Source organism: Simochromis diagramma, unplaced genomic scaffold (assembly GCF_900408965.1).
Source record: "Simochromis diagramma unplaced genomic scaffold, fSimDia1.1 OVJJ01000305.1, whole genome shotgun sequence".
In the NCBI taxonomy this organism is placed as follows: Eukaryota; Metazoa; Chordata; class Actinopteri; order Cichliformes; family Cichlidae; genus Simochromis; species Simochromis diagramma.
The window spans coordinates 1,986,152-2,010,115 of NW_024387169.1; the positions used below are offsets into that span (position 1 = coordinate 1,986,152).

Here is a 23,964-nt window from a genome sequence, read left to right on the forward strand (position 1 = left end):
GCCCCCTGCGTTTGAAAGCTGTAATAACAGCGGCTTGGGCGTGCGCACACCAAGCCAGCTGTAGGACGGGGTGCAGGCGAGATGAGAATACTAAACAGGCGCCTCATGGCTCAGCATCAGCACCGGGCTGAGTTCAGATTTGCGCACCCATCAAACTTGGCTTGGGACCTCAGCATGTGAACGGGCTTTGCAAGAGGAGGATCCACCTAGAATGTCAGCTCTGAAAAAGGTATTTCCTCCCTGTCTCTCTCTTTTCTTAATCTTTCAGCACACATTGAAGTCATGAAATGTGACAGTGTGCAGCATTCAAACGTGGCATACAGTCATCTTACAGTAAATGGGAAAATGTATGCAGTGATGACAAATAGGTGTGTGTGTGTGAGCAGTTCAGTAGCAAGGTTTTCTTAGAAGTGTGGGACTTTTAAGCGGCTGGCTTTCTTTCTTCTTATTATTTTTAAAGTATATTAAGTGTCACAGTGCTGGTTTGCTTAATCATGACCACTGATTACAGTTGCCCAAGTATAATATGATTTCTGCATGCTTTGCATGTGGAATCTGATCACTGCTCCTCTGCTATAGCTCTCGCATGTCATTCCACTTGCATTTATCCCTGAGGAGGCTTGCACGAAGAGCACTTCAGGCAAGAAAAGCTTAGGATAACTTCTCAAACAGATATTGTGTCAGGTTTGATCTCAGCCAGACTCCTCCTTTTGTGCACTGTCACGTAGTACTGTATGTGCCATGCTGACTGCCATCTCTGTGGGTGGATGAGCTTCACTGACTGTGTCTGACAGAGCCAAAGCCCGACACTGGCAACCCTGAATGATAGTGAAGCTCCAAAAAGCTTGCAAAAAAACGAGCCAATGGATGAGTTTACTCTGTAGTAAATTATGCTGATTTAGGTAAACATGTTGCATAATTCCTTGCAGTGAACAACACACTGAATAGCACATAAACACCTCCTGCAAGCCCTCTTAATGAACAAGTAGTAAGATTTGCAGGCTGCTCGTGGTGTAGCAGTCATCCTCTAACAGCGCTGGCCATGCTGAAAAAAGAACTTGCTAACTGCATGTTTGTGCAAAAAAAGAAGCTTGTCATCACTCTCAGTGTACATTGACAAATGATGTTGTTTAAGACTCAGTGCAGCCGCAAGTATTGACGTCTTAGCTCTGACAGATTCCACTGACTGAGCAGCACAAAAAGAAGGAAAGTTGTATAGGATGCCCGCTTCGACACTGCTGCTGAATCCATAGCAAATGCAGACTACTCAGCACACGCTGTGAGTGACAAAGTGCTGGCTGCCAGCGCTCACATAGTCAGACATCATAATCACAGAGGTGCTAAAAATAGGGGACCATGTTCATTGGAATGCTTCAGAAGCTCAATGGAGTCACCGCTGTTCGCACAAGTGGCTAAAAGTTTTACCAGGACGCTCCTGTCCTGCTCAATAATACAAAAGCACTTATTTTTAGACAGTAGCGGTCAGCTAGTCTTCCTTCAGTGACACAGCTTCTTGGGTGAGACACTGATGTGTAAGATAAAGAGCTGAAGGTCTGTGCATTGCATAGTATAGCAGGCCATATGTGGAAAATGTGATTTTTGAATGTTTTATGTGGGGTCTTTGCAAACCGCCCCGTGTTCTCTCATTGAAAATAGCAAGCGGTGTGACACCAAACTAACTGCATGAAATGCAAGTGTCAGTATCTGTTTGTGTGCAGATTTGCATGTGGATCGCAGTATCTAACCATAACCATATATCGTCTGTCCTACCTGTCCGTCCTGGCTGGTGGCAGATGAGAAATGTAAGGTCGCCACTGTAAGGCCTGGACTGAAAAATGACATGTCACTTCCCCACCTTTTACCCCATTCACACCGCCACCTCTGCTTTACCCGGCGACAATTCAGCCCTTCAATTAGAGCTCGATGATTCACTGAGAAATCTTTACTCATCCTAACAGGCAATTTCTTCACTTAAAAAGCAGGGTGCCTAATTAAAATCCACTGCCTGCATTTTTTAAAAAAGTAATTGGAAACTGACACTGTTTTCCTCCCAGAAGCACTTTGAAAATTGAAGGTCGCTTTTTCTTTTTTTGCTTGCATGCACAAGCGTGCACCCGCTTCTGCGCCCACACAAAAGAGTGGCTCGTGTGGACTTTGGCTCCTTGGCAGTGACACGATAAGGCTCTCATAATCTATTTGAAGATGCAGCACAAACTTCAAACGTTGCATTTCTGCATGCAGTGATGTCATTTTGGTGAACGCAGAGGCAGAAGAGCAGCGATGAATGTAGACCAGTGTGACTGAAAGTAAACGTTGAAACATTCAGGAGGTTCTTTTCTTATTCATCCGCTCTCTGTGACGGATGTGTTTCTGCTTCCCCCTGCATGTCCCAGCATTTTCTCTCACTTTAAGACTTTCTCTTACCAGCCCGTGCACACAAATCCAACTTCTTTCCATGTGTTTGCCTCAGTTTTTATACCTCAGTTCATTTTGTGAATGAACCTGTAATAGTTTTGGCTTGAGTAGAGGGATGCAGAGTGAGTGCAGGGGATGGATGAGACGCTGCTTTATGAATATAAAACATGAGGCATGAGATCCAAGTGTGTGTGTGTGTGTGTTTGTGTGTGTGAGTCCTTTGTGTCTGGGGATATCTGTGCATACCTGCAAAGCAGCCGCAGTCATTTAATCACCTTTGTGCTGTGGTGGGATAACGCGTACAGACGGGCGTCCCTGAATTCTCCCAGTGCTACTGTACCGACGTGTAGCCCTCAGGCATGGCGAGCCGGTGTCCGGAGTGACCTTTTCTCTCTAGCGGTAAATAGAAATAGTTTGATATCAGCACTGATGACGATTTCTAAAGGTTGTCCTTTGAGAGTTTGCCGAGCAGAGAGTCGAGCGGCTGTGTCTCTTGTCAGCTGTGCGCCTTTGAAACTCTTTGACTAGAGACAAAAGTAAATCATCTCATGCTCTAAATGGAATTATAAATATTTCCTCAAAGACCTCTTGTGTTAACACTCTGTCATAATATAAAATCTCACAGTAATGCAAGAGCATCACACCATCCCATTTCAACTGGTCTCGCCTGTGGAGTGTGGAACCATTACAGCTGGCCAAAGTCCTTTACAACCAAATCTTTATCGGGCCTTTTTTCACCGAGCAGTGAACTTGAATATATCAGCTGGAAAAAAAGCACCCGACATTAATGAAGGACAATCAAGGCAGAGCGAGTTTTAACTGGGACAAAGTTTAAGGATTTTGATTAAGAGCCAGAAAAAGTTTCGTGTGGTGAAGCTGTTAGGATATGTTTCTAAACCCGGGCTGCTCAGATTTTCTTTTTAAGTTGCTTTGCTGCAAATACTCCAAACGCAGGTCTGCAGACAGAGCGAGACAGAGGAGCAGTGGATGCTGTAGGCTATTCATGTTAGGATGCCTGGGTCGTTGACCCAGGGTTTTGAGTTTATTGTATTATTTATCATTTCTATTCTTTGGTTTCTTCGTTAGAGTTCTGTCTTATGGTTTATGTCTCTGTGTTATCCTTAGTTGCTATATCCCCGTGTCCAGTCAGTGCCTGTCTGCCCTGGTCCCATGTCTTTGTTCCCTCTGTTGCAGTGCCTGCATGTGAGTCTGTGTCTTTAGTTCAGTCTGTGTTATGTTTCCTGTTTTATTTTGAAGGTCCATGTCTAATGTTAATGTATCTGGTTTTGCTTGCCCTTGTCTTGTTAGGCCTGATTTGCCCCAGCTATGTTTCCCTCCTGTTACCCATTCCCTGATTGCTCCCTCTGTGTATTTAAGCCCTGTGTTTCGCTGTGTCCGTGTCGTGATCTACCGGTTATCTAGCTGTGTGTTCTTTCAGTCTTCTGGTGTAAGTTTATTTTGATATTTCCAGTTATGTTACATTTGAGTTTAGCATTAAAGCTGTTTTGAGTTCAAGTTTTCCCTCCGAGTGTCTGCACCTCGGGTCCTATTCCCTGCACACAGCAACACCTGACAATTCATGCCGTGATTACTCTGCATCGTGTTGTTTTCACCTCTGGAGAGTTGTTCTCCAGGTGCTCGGTGCTTAAATGATAACTTAATGCTAAGAAAAGTTTAGTCTGATGTTTACAGTGAAATTTATAGTGTAAAGTAAAAGAAACATCTCATGTAAGTTAAGCTGGATTTAAAGTAAGCAGAAGCAAAGCTATAATCTTTTTTTTGTCAGATTAGTTTTATGATATTTCGGATGGCGTCTTTCTGTCGGGCTTTCTGACACCCACAGGCTGACTCTGTGCTTTTACATCAGAAGTCTTTGCCATACATCTGCTCTCGTATACCGACTTATTTACATTTCACGTAAAGGTATCAAAGCCTGTTTTATATATCTATATAAAGCTTTGTCCTTCATCTGACCCTGCAAACACATCCCTGCAGTTGGTGCCTGTTTTTCTGGCCCCGCCTTTTACTTTTCATTTACATGTTTTCCTCTCTGGTGCCACTAACTTCACCCTGAAGTAGCAAAGTGAAGGTCGCTTTGCTGTAACAGTGCTTTATTGTTAATTTAGCTGAAATATCTGAGTGTATGATATGATACATGTGATATCTACTGATGTGATCACAGGGAGCTTTTAACTATATTATTTACAGTTTATACCATATCAGGCTTGTGTGGATAGAAGTGACTAAGTAACCTGCTGAATACATGAATTAACATAACGTGGACATGGCCATTTGTTAGGTGGTTGCTAGGCAACATGATGATGTCATGCATAATTCAAAGGTCATTTTAGCTTGTTGGAAGGTGATTGTTGGACACATGCAGAGGAGGGTTGGTGGAGATATTAAACATGGAGCTGCAAGACAGGTGGAGAAGAGGAAGTCCTCAGAGAAGATTCATGGATGTGTTGATGGAGGACATGCAGAGTGTTGGTGTGCCAGAGATAGTGTGAGATGGAAGCAGGTGATCCATTGTGGCGACCCCTTAAGGGAGCAGCTGAAGAGGGAGGTGGCTGTTAGGCATAATGATGATGTAATAATGTCTGCTATAGATAAGAACCGTCAGGGGCAGACGATGCACCTGTGTGCCCAGTTTGGTAGCTCAGCTCCTGATGGTGTAGGACGAGTTTGTGGGCAAACAAGCAGAGATATTCTGAACCGTGGTAAATCCTGTCTTAAACATATAATAACAACAAATAGATAATAATAATAATAGTAGTAGTAATAAATAGATATATTATTATAATATAATAAGAATTATTACTAGCTCAACAAGGGGACAATTATGCTTTATTTATGTATAATGAAATCTGATGTATCCTACCACCAGTGATAAAAAACATCAGCAGAATGAAGCTACTTTCATACTTTGTTCAAACAGCCGCACTCTCCTCTAATAAAACTATTGCTATAAAACAAATCGTTTCTGCTGAAACTGCTGTTGATTCAGCTCTGTGACCTGACTTTATGTGTTGTTTACTTGGACTTCATTACACTGGAAGGAGTCTTAAATATGCTGCATGTTTGTGTGTGTCCTAAAAGCCACTGCTGGGAGGTGCAGACCTTATCATCTGCTCAGCCTGTGCACCGCTGCATTTAACCAGATGGAAAGCGAGCAGACAGTGTTCAGGCAGAGCTTTGAAATGGGCTGGAGTGAGTCTGCTTCCCGTCTATCTGCTCAGATCTCCATTAGCTCGCCATGGGTTGCACTCTGTCCCTCAGCAGCAGGCGGCAAGATTTTCTGTTATATATTTTCTGCCACTTGTGATAACTGCCTGTACTAAAGGTAGTGAGTCTTGCAGCATTAGGTTAAGAGTAGTTCAGTGCTCTTTGACATGGTCAGCCTCAGATCACGAGCAGAAGAATGAAATGACAGTGGTGCGCTGGAGCCTGACCTGTTTGGAGGCACGTACACCAGCCCGGTTCAGCCGCTGTGAGCTGACAGGTTGTAGGGTACACGGCTCCCAGTGTGGAGGAGAAAAGTAGAAGTTCAGCAGTAAAGCTCAGACTTGTTTTTGTCTGTGCAGGTTCTGAGTCATCCAGGTCACAGTCTAGATTAAGACTTGTTTAGGTCAACTTTTCTGATTTCATAACTATACTTTTAGTCAATTATGAAAGCTAGTTCACATCCTCTGTTCTCGTGACGTAGGCTCCATCAGCATCAGACAAAACAATCTCCCAGATAAATGACAGTACTTTTAAGTCCTGGGGTCATTCACAGAGAGCTGATATCAAAGAAGAAAGTTTCTCCACGGATGCTGGGTGGTGAGTGACTCACCTGAGTTGGTCTACTTGATTGTTCATCTCAGTTAATGAGCATGCATTTGGTTATTTCTCTCTTCTTCTGCCACTGTCTCATCAGTGCTTTAACGCTGTAAAGTATGCCTTTGTAAGAGGAGGCACGTAGCTCTGTGTCTGCTTTGTCCTAGACGTGAAACTATATTTAAATCAACAAGCTTGAGGTTTAAAGAGAAGCTCTGTTTTTCCCATCATGCAGACATGAAAACAAACAGACACACCAAAGAAAAACCTCCCAAAATGAACAGATGCACAGTGTGTTTCTGTAGGAAGGATTTCTACTGTCTATAAATTCACTCTTTTCTGTTATTATAACCTGATTATCTCGTGGAGTTTTAGATGATTTTATGAAAAAAATGATCAAGTGAAAGCATCGACTGATTTTAGAGCTTAAATCATCTCCACAGAGCTGGTTGTTATAAAAACTGAGCCAATTGAGGCTTTTTATGTCTCAGTGGGGACTGAGGACTCATGCACAGGATTAGGCCTGTAGTCTTGAGGACAGCGTCTTTCCTCTGACTGAAGCAAGCTGTAAAACAAATGAAATAATTGATGTAACACGTGATTATAATTACCTGGCTTTTATCTAATTAAGGTTATTTTTATAATGTATGTTTGGCGCTGGCTTGAATTCAGACCGGCTATTCAAATGTTTGTACGAAACCTGATTATCGATCGTGTGTTTTTTGCAGCTGCCCCAGTTACACGTGTCCGTGGGATTGTTCTGCTGTGTGTAAATCTGTCTTCCTAAAACACAGAACATAAATCCTCTCTTGCGTTCATCTCAACACAAGCTTAAAAAGACAAACAAACAGATGCCTAACGCGTTTTGGTTTGTGAAATTCGATGACTTGTTTCCCGACTCCAATCCTTTTAAAGCGTAAATGAGAAGCGAGTACCAAGAGTGTCCCTGACAGCTTGTTTTCCACCCTCCTCCAGAGCGAGTCTCTGCCAGGCAGCCAGCTCCCAGCATTAGTTAAATCTGTGCATCATGCAGCTGTTTTGGGTAATGCAAACCAATAATTCTGTCATAATCTCTGCAGAGCTATCCATTTATATCTGAACTTTCTTTCCCACTTTTACGTGCAGAACCTGGATTACGGAGACTTCAGTCTGAGCTGAATATATGTTCAGCAGGACAAACTACAGTCGCATGTACACAGTAAAATAACTGTCATGAGCAGTTTGTAAGTCCACAGTTTGTAGGTCATCCCTGGTTTGCCAGTATTTCATTTCCAGGTTATTCAGTTCTTGTTATTTTTCGTAGTGCTTCTGTAGGTTCTTATGCTTTATTTGATGGCATTATTATTTGTATCTGGTCTTTTAGATCTTCCATTTTTTGTTGGGTTCTCAGTTATTTTGTCATTTCACGTACTGTTGTGTTTATTGTATTCTTCCAGTTTACCCAGCCTCGCGGTGTTTCCTGTGCATTGTCCCTCTTGTGTCTGTTGGGTTTGGATTTGCTTCCGTTGTCTGATTAGTTGCAGCTGCATTCCCTGGTGTTTCCCATCTCCCTAATTACCATGTGTGTTTATAGCCCTGTCATAGTTCTTTGATGAAACATTCCTCATCCATCATCTACAACGGGTAAAGTACGATCTGAACACGTCACCAATTTTCAAAGTAAATATATTTCTAAAGCTGATGTTGACGTTAAATTCTCACCGGATGTCTGTAACAACCCATCTAATCCACATCCATAGAAAAAAATCAAACCATAGATGTCCATGAATGAAGTTATGTGTTTGCACAAAACGCTTTGTTGGTCATAACAGCTTCCCCTCCTGTAAGGAGTAACGAGTCACACACATTCAGCTCAGGTGTGCTTTTTGGCTCGTTCTTCCACACAGTCTGCAGGTTGCTGCAGTTCTCCATGGATTCTCAGTTGGAGTCAGGTCAGGTGATCGGCTCGGCCATTTCAGCAGCTCGTTTCATCTTCATCATCCTGTTAGATGAAGCAGATTTTTAGTCTCCGTACATTTTTCCATTCATCCTTCCTTCAATTATACGCAGCGTGTCAGTGCTGTATGCTGGAAAACAGCCCCTCACCATGATGCCCCCACCTCCAAGCTTTCCTGTTGGTGTTTTGGGGTGGTATTCAGCGCCCTTTCACCTTCAAAAATTTTGCATCTAAATGTTCAGTTGTGGTCTCATCTGACCAGACTGAACTCTCAGGCATGTCTAAATGTTGTTCAGCAAACTTTAAACACATGCTTTCCTTTCAGCAGTGGAGTCTTGTGTAGTGAGTGTGCGTACAGGCATGGTGGCTGAGTGTGTTACTTCTTTTTTTTTTTTACTTTGAAATAATTGTACCTGCTGACTGAGGTCTTTCTGTAGCCACAGGTGCTCCCCGTCTCCTGGACTCTCTTGATCACTCTGTTTGAAATCTTGCGGGGAGTTGCTGCTCGTGCTCGGTTTAAGGGGAAATGATGTTCTTTCCACTTCCAGATTATGGCCCCAGCAGCGCTCACTGAAACCTTCAGTAGTTTAGAAACCAGTAACCGGTGCCATCAGTATGCTTTTTACCAATAAAGCTGCAAAGGTCTTGAGAGAGTTCAGTGGTTTTACCCATCATGGGATGTTTTTTGGTAATGAAACACCTGTTTTAAGGACTGAACCAGATTATAGTCATTTGCACTAAGTGGCAGGATTGTTATCTAACAGCTCAAAGAATTCATGATGTCCCTTTCTTCTTGTGTTCAGCACTTTCCCCCTGTGCCATTTCTTATTTTTATCTGTGGTTTGGTTTCTTTTCGTGTGTGGACTGGTCGAGTTGTTACTGACATTCAGTGTCATGATAACAGCACCTTTAGAAATATATTTCCTTAGAAAATTGGTGTTCAATACTTATTCTGCTTACTGTATGTAAACCTCAGTTCTCACATGTTAACTGTTCATTTTTCTGTTTTTAAATAATTTGTGTGAAGAATCGCTGAACATTACAATAATTTTGGTGTTGGTGGACTGGAAATGTTTATTTTTGGAGATACATGTTCAGGTTATTTCAGAAAGTAATGTTTTTGATTGAAAATCCAAAATTAAGTGTTTGTAATGATGCAGATAATTAGGACATGCCTACCTTTGCTCTGCTAGCAGTAAGTGAGTTTCCAAGATAAGAGTAGGTCTGCTGCTCTGCTCTTGGATGGATGATGTAGTGTCTTCTTGCTGTCTCCTACAGATGAGCTAGAAGGGTTCGTTTCTATTTTTCAGGCTTTTCTCGCTTTTCTTCAAGTACCTTTATATATGCTCCCCCATTTAATTAAAAAGAACATTTATCTGATCTGGCTTGTTCAGTCCCAAAGCAGAGTGAAATAACTCTGCGAGACAGAGCAGCCCGAGATAACGAGTGAGCGCAAATGTAAAGGGATGTTAACATAATGACAAGGAAAAAATAGAGCTGAAGAAATAAAGAAGAGGCCTGTCGACTGTTAAAGCCATTTCAGGTAACAATCAGCCTGTCAGTCAGATGCAAAGACAAAAAGAGACTGATGGGACCTGCTGAGTCACCGCCGAATCTCAGGTTTTGTTTACATTCCAAGAGCTTTTTTTTCCGGATAGAAATCATGCAATAATAATGCCTGTAATGATATTCAGTGTCGCAGCTGAACAAAGCTGTTATCATTACAAAACCCAGTGATTTTTCAGGTCTGCACACAAATGATTCAGCAGCGTTTCCCAAGAACAAAACGGTCACTGACAGAGGACGGGAGATGATAGCAAAACATTCGAAGTTCAGATAAAATCTGAATCGATTAAATTTGTGGTGAATCCTCACAGAATAGATTGTTGGCAGAAATTATTGATTAGATAACAGCCTCGGGCTTTGGAGCAATCTAATAATTGGTTATTGTATAGCAATGGCTGCTAAAACCTTGTGGAACAGACGTCGGTGGAGCAGAGCTCCTATTGGTGTCGGATTCACCGATCCCACTGCCACTCTTTACCTTAATGTTTCTGCACCTCCACTGTTGACTCAGAGCTTAAAATGAACCTCCCACAGTTTGCAGAAGAAAGGTTGCAGATAAATGTGGGAGCTGCTCCTTTTGATGCTAATGATGTGAGAAATGGGTATCTGTTGCTTCTCTGTAATTGTGGGTCTCAGCATGGCTCAGTGCATTTCCGCTGAGCCCTGAGTTGTTTATCTGCTTTGAGCTGTTGTGATATTAACGTTTTTCCATCTCTTCTGCTCTTCTTCTGTTGTTTCCTGGAAGGTGTTGCCAGGCATACTGCAGAAGCATTGCTGTATCTTACCAGACAGGAACGCAGGTAAGGACCTAACAGATGTCCCCCTCTCCACTAATGACACCACTCACACACAGTGCTGAGATAGAAGGCGAGAGCCAGTCTGTGAGAGTAATGAGCAGGCTGTGATCCCGGGGAATGGAGACTCAGTGGGCGGGTCATATTTGTCTGCGTGCTCTACATCTCGGCGCTGACCATGTTTCTCACATAGTGTTGACCTGCCCTGACCTCACTGTTTGGCCACAAACTGCTCACTTTATCCTTCTTACATTAAATTATTCTTTTCCCACCTCACTGCTACCCCTAGCAACATTAACATGTGTCAGATCTGATGGGGTTCTCTGTGTGGATTAACTTTCTCTACCTACATGCCCGAGGGAAGGGAAAAGTTGGGGGAGCAGTTGTTGGAACGTGTGATGGTGATGGGCTTCTTCACATCGTTGCAGGTGTGAAGAGGTTGCTGATGAAATTGAAGAGCAGGGAGATATACTCAGGTACCTGGCCGCAGCTTTCACAATAATGACTTTTCTTCTACCTCTGTGTGCGTTTTTTCCTTCGACTGCACCGAGACTGCATGCACATGCATCCCACTAACAAAAGCTCGTTAGTGCTACTCTGATGTGAATTTATCAGCGCCGTGGACATTTTGACACGTTAACATCAACTCCCTCTGCTGTTATGCACTTTGTACCTTCTGTTTGTCTGACACATGGCTCGAAAGCTACCTGCCCGACTTTTCAAGGTGGGACCAGAGATGGGCAGTAACGCGTTACTGTAATCCGATTACTTTTTTGCGAGTAACGAGTAAAGTAAGGGATTACTATTGCAAAAACGGTAATTAGATTACCGTTACTTTCCCGTAGGAACGCTGCGTTACTAAAACCGTGATATATATATATATATATATATATATATATATATATATTTTTTTTTTTTTGCAAGAATGTCTCATGACAGTGAGGTAAGCAAGTGCGACGTTCGTGACAACAGCTGTGTGCAGATCAACAGTGGATCATATATCGAGTACGGGAGAGAGTATGAGCGTGCAGCGTTTAAAGCGTGGAAGTACTGACCTTACTTTAAGTTTGATTCCATAAAAAGTGACAAAAACATTAGCGTCCATTAGCATTGTGCGTGGGAAGAAAACTTCTTTTTACAGCGAAAAAACCCCCTAAACTTCCAATCAAGCACCGAGTGCACAACAACGTAATGGGAAATTCACAGAGAAACTGCCGTATCCTTCCACTGACCGCTGCGGCACACCTGCACCAGGGTAAACCTCCGCTTACCCTACTCCTGCTTTACAGGTGAAAATAGAGCAAAAGGACCGCTGAGTCTTTGATTTTATTTATTTTCTGCTGTGTTTTACTTGCATCTATTTGAAAGAGTGAGTGTAAACACACACACACACACACAAAAAAAATATGTGCTGGAATGTGCAGAAAATAGGTTTAAATATTAAACTAATTTCTTCCAGTCAGAGAATGTTGCATATAATTTAATTTTTGCTTGATGCATAAAGTTAAAAGATTAAAACTAATAAAACAAGTTTTAAAAAGGGACTTTTCCATTTGATTACATTTTGTATGATGGATTATGCAGAAAAAGTAGAATTGGGCTGAAAGATCTATCGCTTTATCACCTCTTCAGGTTGTAAATCGTGTTTTTAAAAAGTAACTAAGTAATTAATTACTTTTGAAAATAAGTAATCAGTAAAGTAACGGGATTACTTTTTTTTGGGAAGTAATCAGTAATTAGTTACTGATTACTTTTTTCAAGTAACTTGACCAACACTGGGTGGGACACACGTGCTTAAGAGTAGAGCGAGGGCACAGCAACCTTGGGGAAAGAGAGACCTGGCAACGTACAACTTTCAGCTGATGGCCTGAGTTGTAGCTGATCGCTGTGAGTGATTTGTTGCAGCGTGAAATTAATGTTTGATGGTCCATATAGACAAGATTATCTGCACTTAAGCAGATAAGGAAGTTTACAAACCTGTGAACCACTAGTTGTAGTTTTATTCTGAGCATAAATGTTCCACTCTCATCCACAGGATCTCCTTGCTCAAAGGATGCCAGATAGGTGATGCTTGCAGGCATGTGGCAGCCCTCTTTTTATATTAGGGAAATTTTTTTTTTTTTTTTAAAAAAGAGTCAACGTCCACATCTTAATAAGTTGCTGTTAGTTGCTTGCAATCACCGCGTGAATGTGGAGGACCCCCGGGACAAACCTATGCGCTGGTCTTAGAACAAGGTGTCCTGACAGAGTGAGCACACATTAAAATAACCTTATAAATATGGATATCTCTGAAACCTTTTCACTGAGGGTTCCAGAGACACTTGTCTGGGATACAGAGTTCATTTCATGATGTTTGCATCTGTGTTTGTGTGTCTACAGTACCTTGACAACAGTATTACTTCCCCCCCCCCCCCCCCCAAAAAAAAAACTCCATTTCATAAAAAACACAAAACAAAATTCACACACAGAAAAAAAGTCATTGCCTTTCTCTGCAAATGTCTTCGTTCTGAAAGATGGCGCTGTCAAGAAGACACAGTGCAGAGCGCTTCTCCTGAATCCTCGGCGGCGCCACATCAACAAACCTCAGATTTTCTGAGAAGCACCTCCACCAAAGTTCACCGATCATTCAGCCACAGGTTCCATCTCAAATGCGAGTCAGAGCTTTTGCAGATTAATGTCTACCTTGGCATCCTGTTTCCATGGCAACACAAGGTGCCAGTAGACGATACTGTATTTTGTCATCTCTCTAGCGACAGGACGATGTAGTACTAGTGTGATTGCATATGCTAAACAGATGGCATAAATGAATACAGGCACTGAGTGAGGACGCTCTCCAGTGAGTTTGTCCGTACTGAGTCGGGCCGCCTGAGGAGCAGCGTGAGTGGAAACACTCAGTGTAGGGCTTGGATTAGGAGAGCACAGAGTAAGAAGGGCGAATGTTTCGAGGAGGAAGTAATGCCCATAAAAAGACTGATATCTCCAACACAGATGCTGCACTGTGTGTATGTGTGTTTTCGTGTCCTGGTGCATGCGCTCAGCTCTGGTATACTTCACTGAGCGAGGGGCGCCCTCTCCTGGGCGGTTTCACTCCTTGTGGAAATCCACCTCGTCCTCAGAAACACTTTTCTCATCTGTCCCCGGCTTCTGCTCGGTGAAAGCCGGTGCGTAGAAGCTGGAAGGATGAGGCTTATCGTAATCTGAGACTCTCACTGTTATCGGCGTGTCCCTCTGCTCCTGCAGTACTCCATGAGCAGAAGCCCTTGTGCTGATGAGCACTCAGCATTTCTATGCCACACATTCACAGATTTGTCCTATTTATAGACATTAATTAGCGTGAGACTGTTTCACCATTCATATCTGTACTCCTATTATCATCTCGTACTATCCCAGGTTTAAAGACACTTGCCAATTCATACTCTGGCATTGTAACTAAACGCTCCTTTTATGTAATTCTCTATAAACCTCCATATTTGACTTTAGCAACTGGTACATAAACTGGTTCGATCTTCACATCCACTGAATGAGTTTTAGGATGATTTTGTTGTAGATGGCATGTTTACGGTGTCTTGCATTGCTCTCGCTTTTCTCTCTTTTGCAAACATTTTACAATCACTGAGGTTTGTGCAAAGCTTTCTTTCTGGGAAGCCCGTCTAATCAGAATCAGAATACTTTATTGATTCTTAGGGGAAATTATTTTTCATTACAGTGCTCCATTATAAACAAACATTAACAAAGACAGACAATACACTAAGAATAGCACAATATATACATAAAAGTCACAACACACAAACGTCTATCAGCCTTTGCAGCGTTTGGACACTTAATGTTTTGCATTCATTCATATTTAGTTTCCTCGAGCTTCACGAGACTCTCTCTCTCTCTCTCTCTCTCTCTCTCTCTCTCTCTCACACTCACACTCACACACACACACACACACACACACACACACACACACACACACACACACACACACACACACTTCCACTACTCATTCTCAGTTTTCACCCCAAGTCTTCTGCATTTTATTAGTAGAAAATTAGCTGTTAATAATAGTAATAAATATTCCTACATATAGACGTGCACTTACCTTATTAAACACAATTTTAAATGCATGAATTGATAGCAGTAACACACACAAGCCCATCATATTTTGTTTGAGAGCAGTAAGGAAAATCATTTTTATCATGGCATGTATAAAACAGACCAACTTTACAGCAGGTGTTATGTTGAGATAGAAAACATGTATGGGTGATGTACGGTCATCTACCAATCGGAAGGTTGAAGGATCGATTTCCCAGCTTTTTCCAGTCTGGATGTCAAAGCATCGTTGAGCACGATACTGAACCCTGATGCATCCGTCAGAGTGTGGATGTGTATTCAAATATCAGACTAAGTACAAGAGAGATGAAGACAAACAGCACCTGTATGAATGTGTGTATGATTGGGTGAATGAGGCTTGTTGTAAACAGTGCTTTGAGTGTTTTGGACTCAAGATGTTATTCGATTGGCAGAGAAGTTTCTAAACAGTAAATTCATGCGTACACTTGAAATTGGGCACATTTCAAGTTCAAACTATCTGCACCGCATGAGAAGTTTCTGATGCGTCTCCGTCTAAAACAGCTAAAGTCCCTGAACTACATGAGCTGATAGCATTACTCTTCACTTTATGTGAGTCACAGCATGTCCATCTTAATGCTTCTTGTCCCGCCTGAGCTTCTCCGTCTTGCTGTGAATCTCACTGACACCGGAGTGAATCAGCAGCTGCTCTGTTAGCTTTCGTAATTAACGGGCGGGCTGTCCCTTTCCGTGTGAGTGTGCCCGGCCTGTTTTCCTAAATGCGCACACACACACTGGACACGTGCACAGCCGGCCGCTGCACACATGGTGTCCTTCAACACACTTGATATCAATCTGCAGCAAAGCGAGACAACGAGGGAGAGCCTGTCTCCTTCTGATGGCTCTCAGATACCTCGATGGCAGGTCTGTATATCACACCTGCTCATCAGAAGGAAACTCACAGAGAAAATTACTTGGAAAAAAATACAAATACTGCATTTTGAAAGGAGCTAATAAGTGAATGCTGATGGCATGTGTGTGCATGTGCACATGTTTGGACATCTTTCTGAGGACAAAAGTAGCATGCTAGTTTACTTGTGGGGACCAACGGTCACTTATGGAAACAAAACGCCCATCACACAACTTTGAAGGCTCAAAATGTGATTTTTAGTGTCAGGGTTACAATTAGGTTTAGGCTGAGGGTTAGGACTTAGGGTTAGAGTAGCTAGGGAAAGCATTATGTCAATGAGATGTCCTCACTAAGATATGAAAGTGCGTGTGTGCGCGTGCTGGAGGACATCAGCAGCTTTCTCTTGCCTGCTAAACTCTCAGCTGCTATAGATTATTAAACCCGATTCTTTGATCCCCATGATAGAACAGAGAAAACCCGACTCGGTGGTCAAAACATTTATAATTCTTTATTCAATCATCTTCGGGAAGAGAGAGCCCTGCACAGCCCAAAGCCAGTTGCAGAATCTCTAACATTAGAAGCTAAAAATGTGTCTCTCATAGGTGTTATTTTGGTACTTTACACGTCACACACAGCCTCGATACAAACAACTCCTTATGTGTTACTAGTTCCTGTTTTTATTTATATGCTTGTACAGCTCTACACTAACTTCCTGTTTTCCAGTCTGGCTGAGCACTTAGTCTGAGTCAAACTGGCCTTGCTTTACAAGCTTTTATTACTAAAATACATAAAACAATATAATCAGAAAATAAGCATTAACAATATATGTTTATTCCTTAACAAGATGATAATGAGTCCTACACTATCTCCCCTCCTCAGCTTTTCCCACTTCCTACTGTTAGTCCAGACCCTCGACATTGTCCTCCTCCCACTCTCCTGCTCTCTCCTCCTCTGCACTCCCCCCAGCGTAGCCACTGAACTGTTGCAGGAGTAGACTGTAGCTCCTGGCATCGTCCTCCCGGTCCGTGCAGCAAGTTGATCATAAACAAATGTGACACAGAAACATAATGTATTAGAGGGAAACTCGGCTCCACTGTTTGAAGGTCTCCCACGAGGTGTCAGAGATCTCCAAAGTAGGACATGCTGGTCAAGTTGAATATTCATTATGCAAACTCTGAATTTAAGTTCCTGTGAGTTCAGGAACATTTCAGCGTCTTGTGGTCAAGATGCCGTTCAGCACACTGTGGCCATAGTTTCTTTGTGTGTGTGTGTGTGTGTGTGTGTGTGTGTGTGTGTGTGTGTATTGGCGCTGAATGCACACATTATGGAAACGTGTTCTTAATAGCAACAGGGCGATTGCTTCTGGTGTTGAATATTTACAGACAACTTCATGCTGCTTGTGCTGGCAGTTGTCACCTCACATATTGGAGCTCATTAACTTCATCTTCACCCTGGCATCAGCTCACACAGTCACCAGGAAGTGGCCACTAGGTGACCCTGCAGACTGTGCACAGGCACACTTGCAGATTCTTTAAAGGATCTCAAACAAAATCAGTAAAAATCCCAAACTGTGCTGGCAGAAGGTTCTTCCAGCTGTTACTACTCACCTCTACTTAACTGTGTGAGGAACTGCGAGCCAAAAACCTGACTGTCTGGAATGCGTGCTCTCTACAAGCAATGACTGCACTGAAGTGTATGTCTTTCAAAAGCTAAGCACGACGATCGCTGTGACTATGGGACTGGATTTGCAGACCGTAATTGTGGAAACTCTAATTCTTATTTTTCTAATCTAATAAAAGATAAATATATAAAAATGTTGACTATTCAGTACCTCTCGTGTTTTCACGACATGTACATGGTGGAAAAAAAATACTATTTGTTGTGTCATTGGACAGTGTTGCACTCTCGGTGTGTAGCTGTGTGCAGCCCACTTACCTGGCATGAATGTGTTTCAGTATGTGCTGCATCTGTCTGTAGGGACTCCTGTCATTGAATTGTATAGTATATGACTGGAGGACAGCTGGTCTCCGTGGACTGTCTGTCTCAGCTTGTCCCTGACATAATGAGCAAGCTGGGAGAAAGCTTTGATTTAACGCTGAGTACTCACTTCCAGCTTGCTCGTTAATGGATGAATGACGGTGGCAGGAAGTGAAGGAAATGGGAGGTTCTCCCTGTTTCTGTGCTGACAAACCTTTAATTCCTTTTAATAAACTCTCCTTCCTCCTTTGCCTTTTTAATCAGAAGTCACACACATAATCATAGTTTATGATGACACACTGCACTCACAAACAGACAGTCAGTTCACAGCCTTATTCTAACTAATGGGAGACGTAGATGGAGCCGTCGACTCTATCCAGACAGAGTTATACCTTTAACTCTGCATGGAGACTGGTTGCTCTGTAAGACGGGAGCATCTCCCACTCATACCTGCTGAAGCTGAATGAACTGAATAATTAAGCATAAAACAAGTGAGACTACTGATACTTTGATGCTGCATTAGCGATCATTGCATGCTTAATGTTCAATTTAATGCATGCAGGTAGCATGGCCAATACTGTATATGCAAGAAGAAAGAAAACACGTATAGACGTTTTTCATTCCATAAGGAAATTTTAGGAAAAGCTGCCGCCTACTTCCTGCATGCCTCCGTGGAATAGCTTGAGAAAAAATTGGGGTCACACGGTGACAGAGAGGGGTGATTGTAAAAGCTTATCAGAAATCTGTGTAGTGCTTGACCAGATAGATCATCTGAAGAAAGTCGGCCAGAGTCTGTGTGTGCACGGAGGTGATAGTGAGAAGTAGCTTCAAGCCGCCAGGCTGGGCTCTAATGGAACGTTTCACAGCATGTGTGTAGCGTTCAGCATCCCTGTCTGTCTGTGCAGCTCTCTCCTCAGTGGAGTCGTGTTGTCTCTGATTATGTGCAGGTTTCCTATTGGCTGGCATTTTAAAATAATAAAGACCTAGAGTTGGTACTTCCTCTCTGCTGTTTGCAAGGACATCGTTTTCTCTCTCGCTGAGTTTAAAAGTTCACTGTTGAGACTGAAAAAAGGTCATTCATCAAATTAATTGACTCAATTATCTGCTTAGTGCAACATAATGCAGAATTTTTTTTTGCTACACTAACAATATTATAGAAAGTATAATAACTACTTTCATCATAATTTATTATTTTATAGCTGACATAGATTAATTTAAATTATTAAATCACGTTTTATTATTTCTCCACTTAACTGTAACCAAACCCATGATCCTTGGTTAGCAGAACCTAACAAGATTTATGTAAAAGGCACTCTCCTGATCATTTTAAATCACATTGTGGGGCAGAAAACAGAAAACTTCAGTCCTCCTCGGAAGCAGAGCCTGCTTAATGTAGCTGAGATGAGAAATATTCAAAGACTGTACATAAAAGATAAACACAACTAGCAAAATTTTGAAGTCTTGACTGTCAGTTTATGGCAGCATTTTTTATTTTCACCAAAATGAGAAACCATGCATACATATACACATGGAGACGACTATCCATCCATATGCTGTGCTATCTGCATCCTGCGAGGTGGGACCTCCATGGATCAGACTTGTTTATCCAACATGTCGCAGATTGTTCGATTGAATTGAAATGTGGGACTTTGGAGGCCAAGTCAACATCTCAGACTTGTTGTTGTGCACCTCAAACCATTCCTGAACCATTTTTGCTTTGTGTCAGGGCACATTATCCTGCTGAGAGAGGCCCACATCAGTGAATACTGTTTCCATGAAAGGGTGTACGTGGTCCGTAACAGTGCTTAGGTAGGCAGTACCTGTCAACCTAACATCCACTTTGATGGCAGGACCCAAAGTTTCCCAGCAGAACATTGACCAAAGCATCTTTCGTTTTCTTCCCATAGTGCATCCTGGTGCCAGGTGTTCCCACCTTCTTCTGTTGCTCCGTGGTCCGGTTCTGATGTTTACATGCCCACTGATGACATTTTCGGCACTCGACAGCTGTCAGCATGGGCACAGTGACGGGTCTGCAGCCCCGTGCACAGCACACTGTGGTGCTCTGTGTAATCTGACCTTTCTGTCAGAACCAGCACGAACTTGTTCTGCAGTTTAAACTACAGAAGTTCGTCTGTTTGATCAGACAACAGGGTCAAGCCTTTGCTCCCCATGCACATCAGTTAGCCCAGGCTGCCCATGACCCTGCCGCTGGTTCACCACTGTTCCATGTTTGGTAGATACTGACCACTGCACACTGGGAACACCCCACATAGTCGTCTGCCCATCACAATCTCAGATCACTCAAATCCTTGCGTCACCCATTTTTCCTCCTTCCAAAACACCAGCTTTGAGGATATAATCTTTACTAATATATCCCACCCACCAACAGGTGCCCTGGTGAAGAGATGATCAGTGTTACTGGTCATAATTTTGTGTCTGATCAGTGTAAATACATATTGGAAAGATGTAATCTACCTCAGACAGAATACCAGTCCGTCACAGAAAGATGGACACACATCATTACCTGTAGCCAATTTAAAACCAATGGTTAAGCTCTTATATCGTCTCTTTGATTCTAAATGGAAACACATTTTACAAGATGAACATTATTCTGCGTTAGTGTCATGGCTGTGTGCAGGCGGGCAGGATGAAGGACCCAACATGTAGGACTCAGAAACAGGGAGTAACTTAGTAACTAACCTTAATTCTGGAAACTCTTAAAAACAATAAATGTTACAAAAACAAATCAAAACCTCAAATGCAGAGCTAGAAACTAGAGTGGGAACAGGAACCAGAAGCTAACAGGCACACGCTAGGAAAAAACAACTAGGACATGACGAGAGAGCACACAGCGAACTGAGGGTACGACACGACACAGAGCAGTAGGAAGATGTTGCACACTTGGATTAAAATGAATTGAAACCAGTGTGGCTTTGTGAGTTCACCTTTACTGTATCTGCAAATATATATGTAGACATAGCACAACGTTACACTCTTCTGCAGTCTCACACAACTCTTACAGGCGCACTGCCTTATGGTTAGTGGCTGGGCTTATTTACTCCCGCTAGAGCTGCTCATTTTAGGGGATACTCCCTCTTGTGGTGTAACGGAGGAATAACTACCCTTCCTGCACTATGTCATTTTTGGAGACTGGGGCGCACATTATTTTACAACAATCAAAGAAAATACATATTTGAACAATCAGACTATTTAACTAACTATAATATTGTAACTAAAGATTATGGGGGGGGTGTCCTGTTTTGTCCACAATGTCTTTCTTGTCCTTACAAAGATTAGACACTAAATACAGAAGTGAACAGTTGAGAGACACAACTGACACTAATGACACAGACGAGACGGGGAGAGCGAAACAGAACACATAGACATGAGACCTGGACCTTCAAAGTAAAACAGGAAATACAACAGGCACACACAGACACCAGCTTAACACTAACACATCAGACATGGCAACAGGGAAGGAACATTTGGGCAGGTATAGGGACGCAGGCTCGACACAGAACAGAGGAAGCTTAAATACAAAACAGAACAAGGCAACAAGCATGAACCTGAAACATAAGATAATCAAAACCACTGAGTCCACAGACTCAGGACCGAGACAGACAGACTTAAATCCAGCGACTGAGAGATGCGTTTGCTGAGGTCAGCGTTGGTGCCATTTTCTCAGAGTCCTGTACAATCAAGCTTTTTTAAAAAGGGTCGGTGATTATAAAGAACACGTTTCAGGTACCTCCCTTTCTAGACTGGGAGACTTCTTTCTTTTATATACCATGTATGGTATCATTTCTGAAAGCAGAGACAGAAAACAAAGAAGGACATTTTGATGAACCCCCTCTTTACAGCACAAACTGAGCTGTAGCCTAGAAAGTTGCACGCCACAACATCCAGATGGGACTGTAAATATTCTGCCAGTTACTTTGTCATTGAAGGTTTATGCCTTGAACAGCTGCCTAGTTCAGCCTTAGATGAAAACGTTACATCAAAAATCACCGTTTGTGCTTTCCACCTCTATTTCTGTCTCTTTGGTTCCCCTGTTGCCCGTCTTGTTGTTGTACCCAATGTTCCGAACATGTTTCTCCCACTGCTGCAATTACACCAAAGCAACGCCATCCATTTCAGCACCCATTATTAGCACAGCGGCTATGCTGAATAGATGGCAGTCGTTTGGCAGGCCGGAGCTCCCCGACACCTGGCGAGCGAGTCTAACCGAGCTCCACCTGTTTGTCTGAACCTGCTGCAGGCAAACACTTGTATTTCTCCTGTTTATGCACAGTGTGTTTTATTAGTCTCGTCTCTTTGCATTTATGAGCGCTTGTCTCTCTTTGCTGAGGTGTGTGTGCAACCGTTGCCAGCGCTCTAGAATAAGTGAAATATTAAAGCTACACGGGTCGATGTCAATGCAAACATTTGTCTCACAGTGTGCTCTGTCAGGCGTTCAGGTACTCATAACTCACTCTATTAACTTTTACCCAAAGAAACATTTTCTCTGCCTGTCGGCCACCATTCTTATCTTTCTGCTTTTTACCACAGTTCAAATTACATTTTTTTTGTGCTGTTGCTGTGACAAATAGCAGTGACCGCAACATCGGTTTGTTTTCAGAGGACACACATTATGTGTGGAGGAGTTGTAGCCAGCGGGCGTGAACTGGCTGCGAGCTGTGATTTGATTATCAGCCACAACAAATAGAAGGCAGGAACTCAAATAGCAACACCTTACACAGTTCCTACCTCAATTCTCTGGTGTGTATTAAAAATAAATGAGTGAAGAATTGAATATAGGTATACATTAACTTTTGTGTTACCAAATAGAACCACTTTGCTTTTGTTTGGTTTCTTCTATTGTTCTTTCTTTTGGGATATAATGTAGATATAAATGTCGTGCCATCCAGTAGTTAATGCTCTTTGGTCTCTCATTTTGTAACAGACCATCAGTACTGCAGTTGTAGCAAATCATTTTTGAACATTTATCATCTTCTGCTTCTTTTATCTGCTTCCTTTAGAGTTCTCCACAGCAGGTCATCCTCCTCTGTCACACCAACCCTCTACATGTCCTGCTTCACTACATCCGTGAATCTTCTTTCTCTTCCTGGTTTTGTTATAAAATGTTTCTATTTGGTATATGAAACACGTTTTTGTCCATCAATAAAGTTCAGGTTGTTTTTGAAACAGAGGCCAACAAAGCAAACCTTTGGTTTCCTAACTTATCCGGTCGTTAAGTGGTGACGTGACGAATCCTACTTCCGGGCCTAAAGTAGTCTGCGTTTAATATGGCTTTTGTGTTGTTAACATGTTTAATGTTTTGTATTTTCTATTTAATCTCAAAAAGCTCCTAAAACAGTCAGTGATCACTGTTGACCTCCCTCGGCTTTTATTACCGCTAATCATTTATTTAAGCTCAGTTTTTAAAACCTTAGGATGTAACTACAGCCCAGCCCATGCAGCAGTATATGAATGACTAACCTCGTATTGTGGATGGATTATCTCAGTTGTTCTCCTGGCTGAAGTTTGGTCCTTTTACAGCATCCTGCCATGCGATTACATTTGTTCCTGACCACCGAGAACACTCACATTAACTTTTATCGAGTGGAAAAAAGGTTAGCTTGTTTATATTATACTAACATAGCTGTGTCGCTAGCGGTCACATAGCACATCATTATATACCAGCTAGCCCAACTTCAGTAACCCTACAAACGTCACTGCTGTTTAGTTTTCTGTCTTCATTTATGTTGGAAGTGATAGCAGAGCTGTACGTTTGAATTTGTTTCCAAAACCCCGCAGTCAGGACATGCTATATTGTATTTAGATAGAAGCTAGCGAGCTAACTTCCTGCTAACTTCTAACTCCGTTAAATGTCATAAATTCCGTTTTCATGGATGCCTGGATGTTAAACTCAATTGTTACACCTGGTAGAGCAGAACGCTGATCATTTTATTAAAGATGAAAGACTTTAGACAGTTTTTCAACTCTCAGTAATGCCATAGTGATCGTTTGATATATGGACCTGCAGCGGAGTTTAGGCCCAGACACGGCTAGTGACGTCAGACTTAACGACTGGATTATTTCCACTTTCACCACCAGCTTCGTTCTGTAACTCTAAGATCAAGTTTCAGCAGAAATGGTTTTCTTGACATCCATCTGTCTCATGAGTTGGTGATCCATCCTGTCTGATGGACTCTGCAATGGCTGCTTTGACTAAGTAGGCCTATCCTGGAAGGGTCATCCTTCATGCAGCTGTTGTAGATGCACTCAAATGATGACCGGGTTTGCCTTGCTCTCTTCTGCTGCTGTCGCTCTTTTGCTGTGTTGTTTTAGTCTTTATCTCCTCTGCAGGTTTCATGCCAGCTTTATTGACAGTCCATCATTCTGCACGATCAGATGCTGCTTCTTCCCAGCATCCATGTTGATGTGGCATGCTTTCATGCTTACATACATCCTTGAATTTTAACTGTGGGTACCCCTCGTGGCTGGCACCA

At 42.4% G+C, this 23,964-nt stretch overlaps 1 protein-coding gene across 5 annotated transcripts in view; it reads left to right on the forward strand.

The window, feature by feature from the left end:
- The first annotated feature begins 9 nt into the window (after nt 1-9).
- Nucleotides 10-23,964, forward strand: part of dlgap2a (discs, large (Drosophila) homolog-associated protein 2a) — a 182,140-nt gene continuing 158,185 nt past the window's right edge. For 3 of the 5 annotated variants that reach the window (XM_040048948.1, XM_040048943.1, XM_040048945.1), the window contains exons 1-2: nt 10-229; nt 10,482-11,006. In XM_040048948.1, coding sequence (XP_039904882.1) covers nt 10,844-11,006 — 163 coding nt within the window. In that variant the 5' untranslated portion in view covers nt 10-229; nt 10,482-10,843. The remainder of the gene's footprint in view (nt 230-10,481; nt 11,007-23,964) is intronic. The other 2 variants (XM_040048944.1, XM_040048946.1) reach the window with 2 other exon arrangements.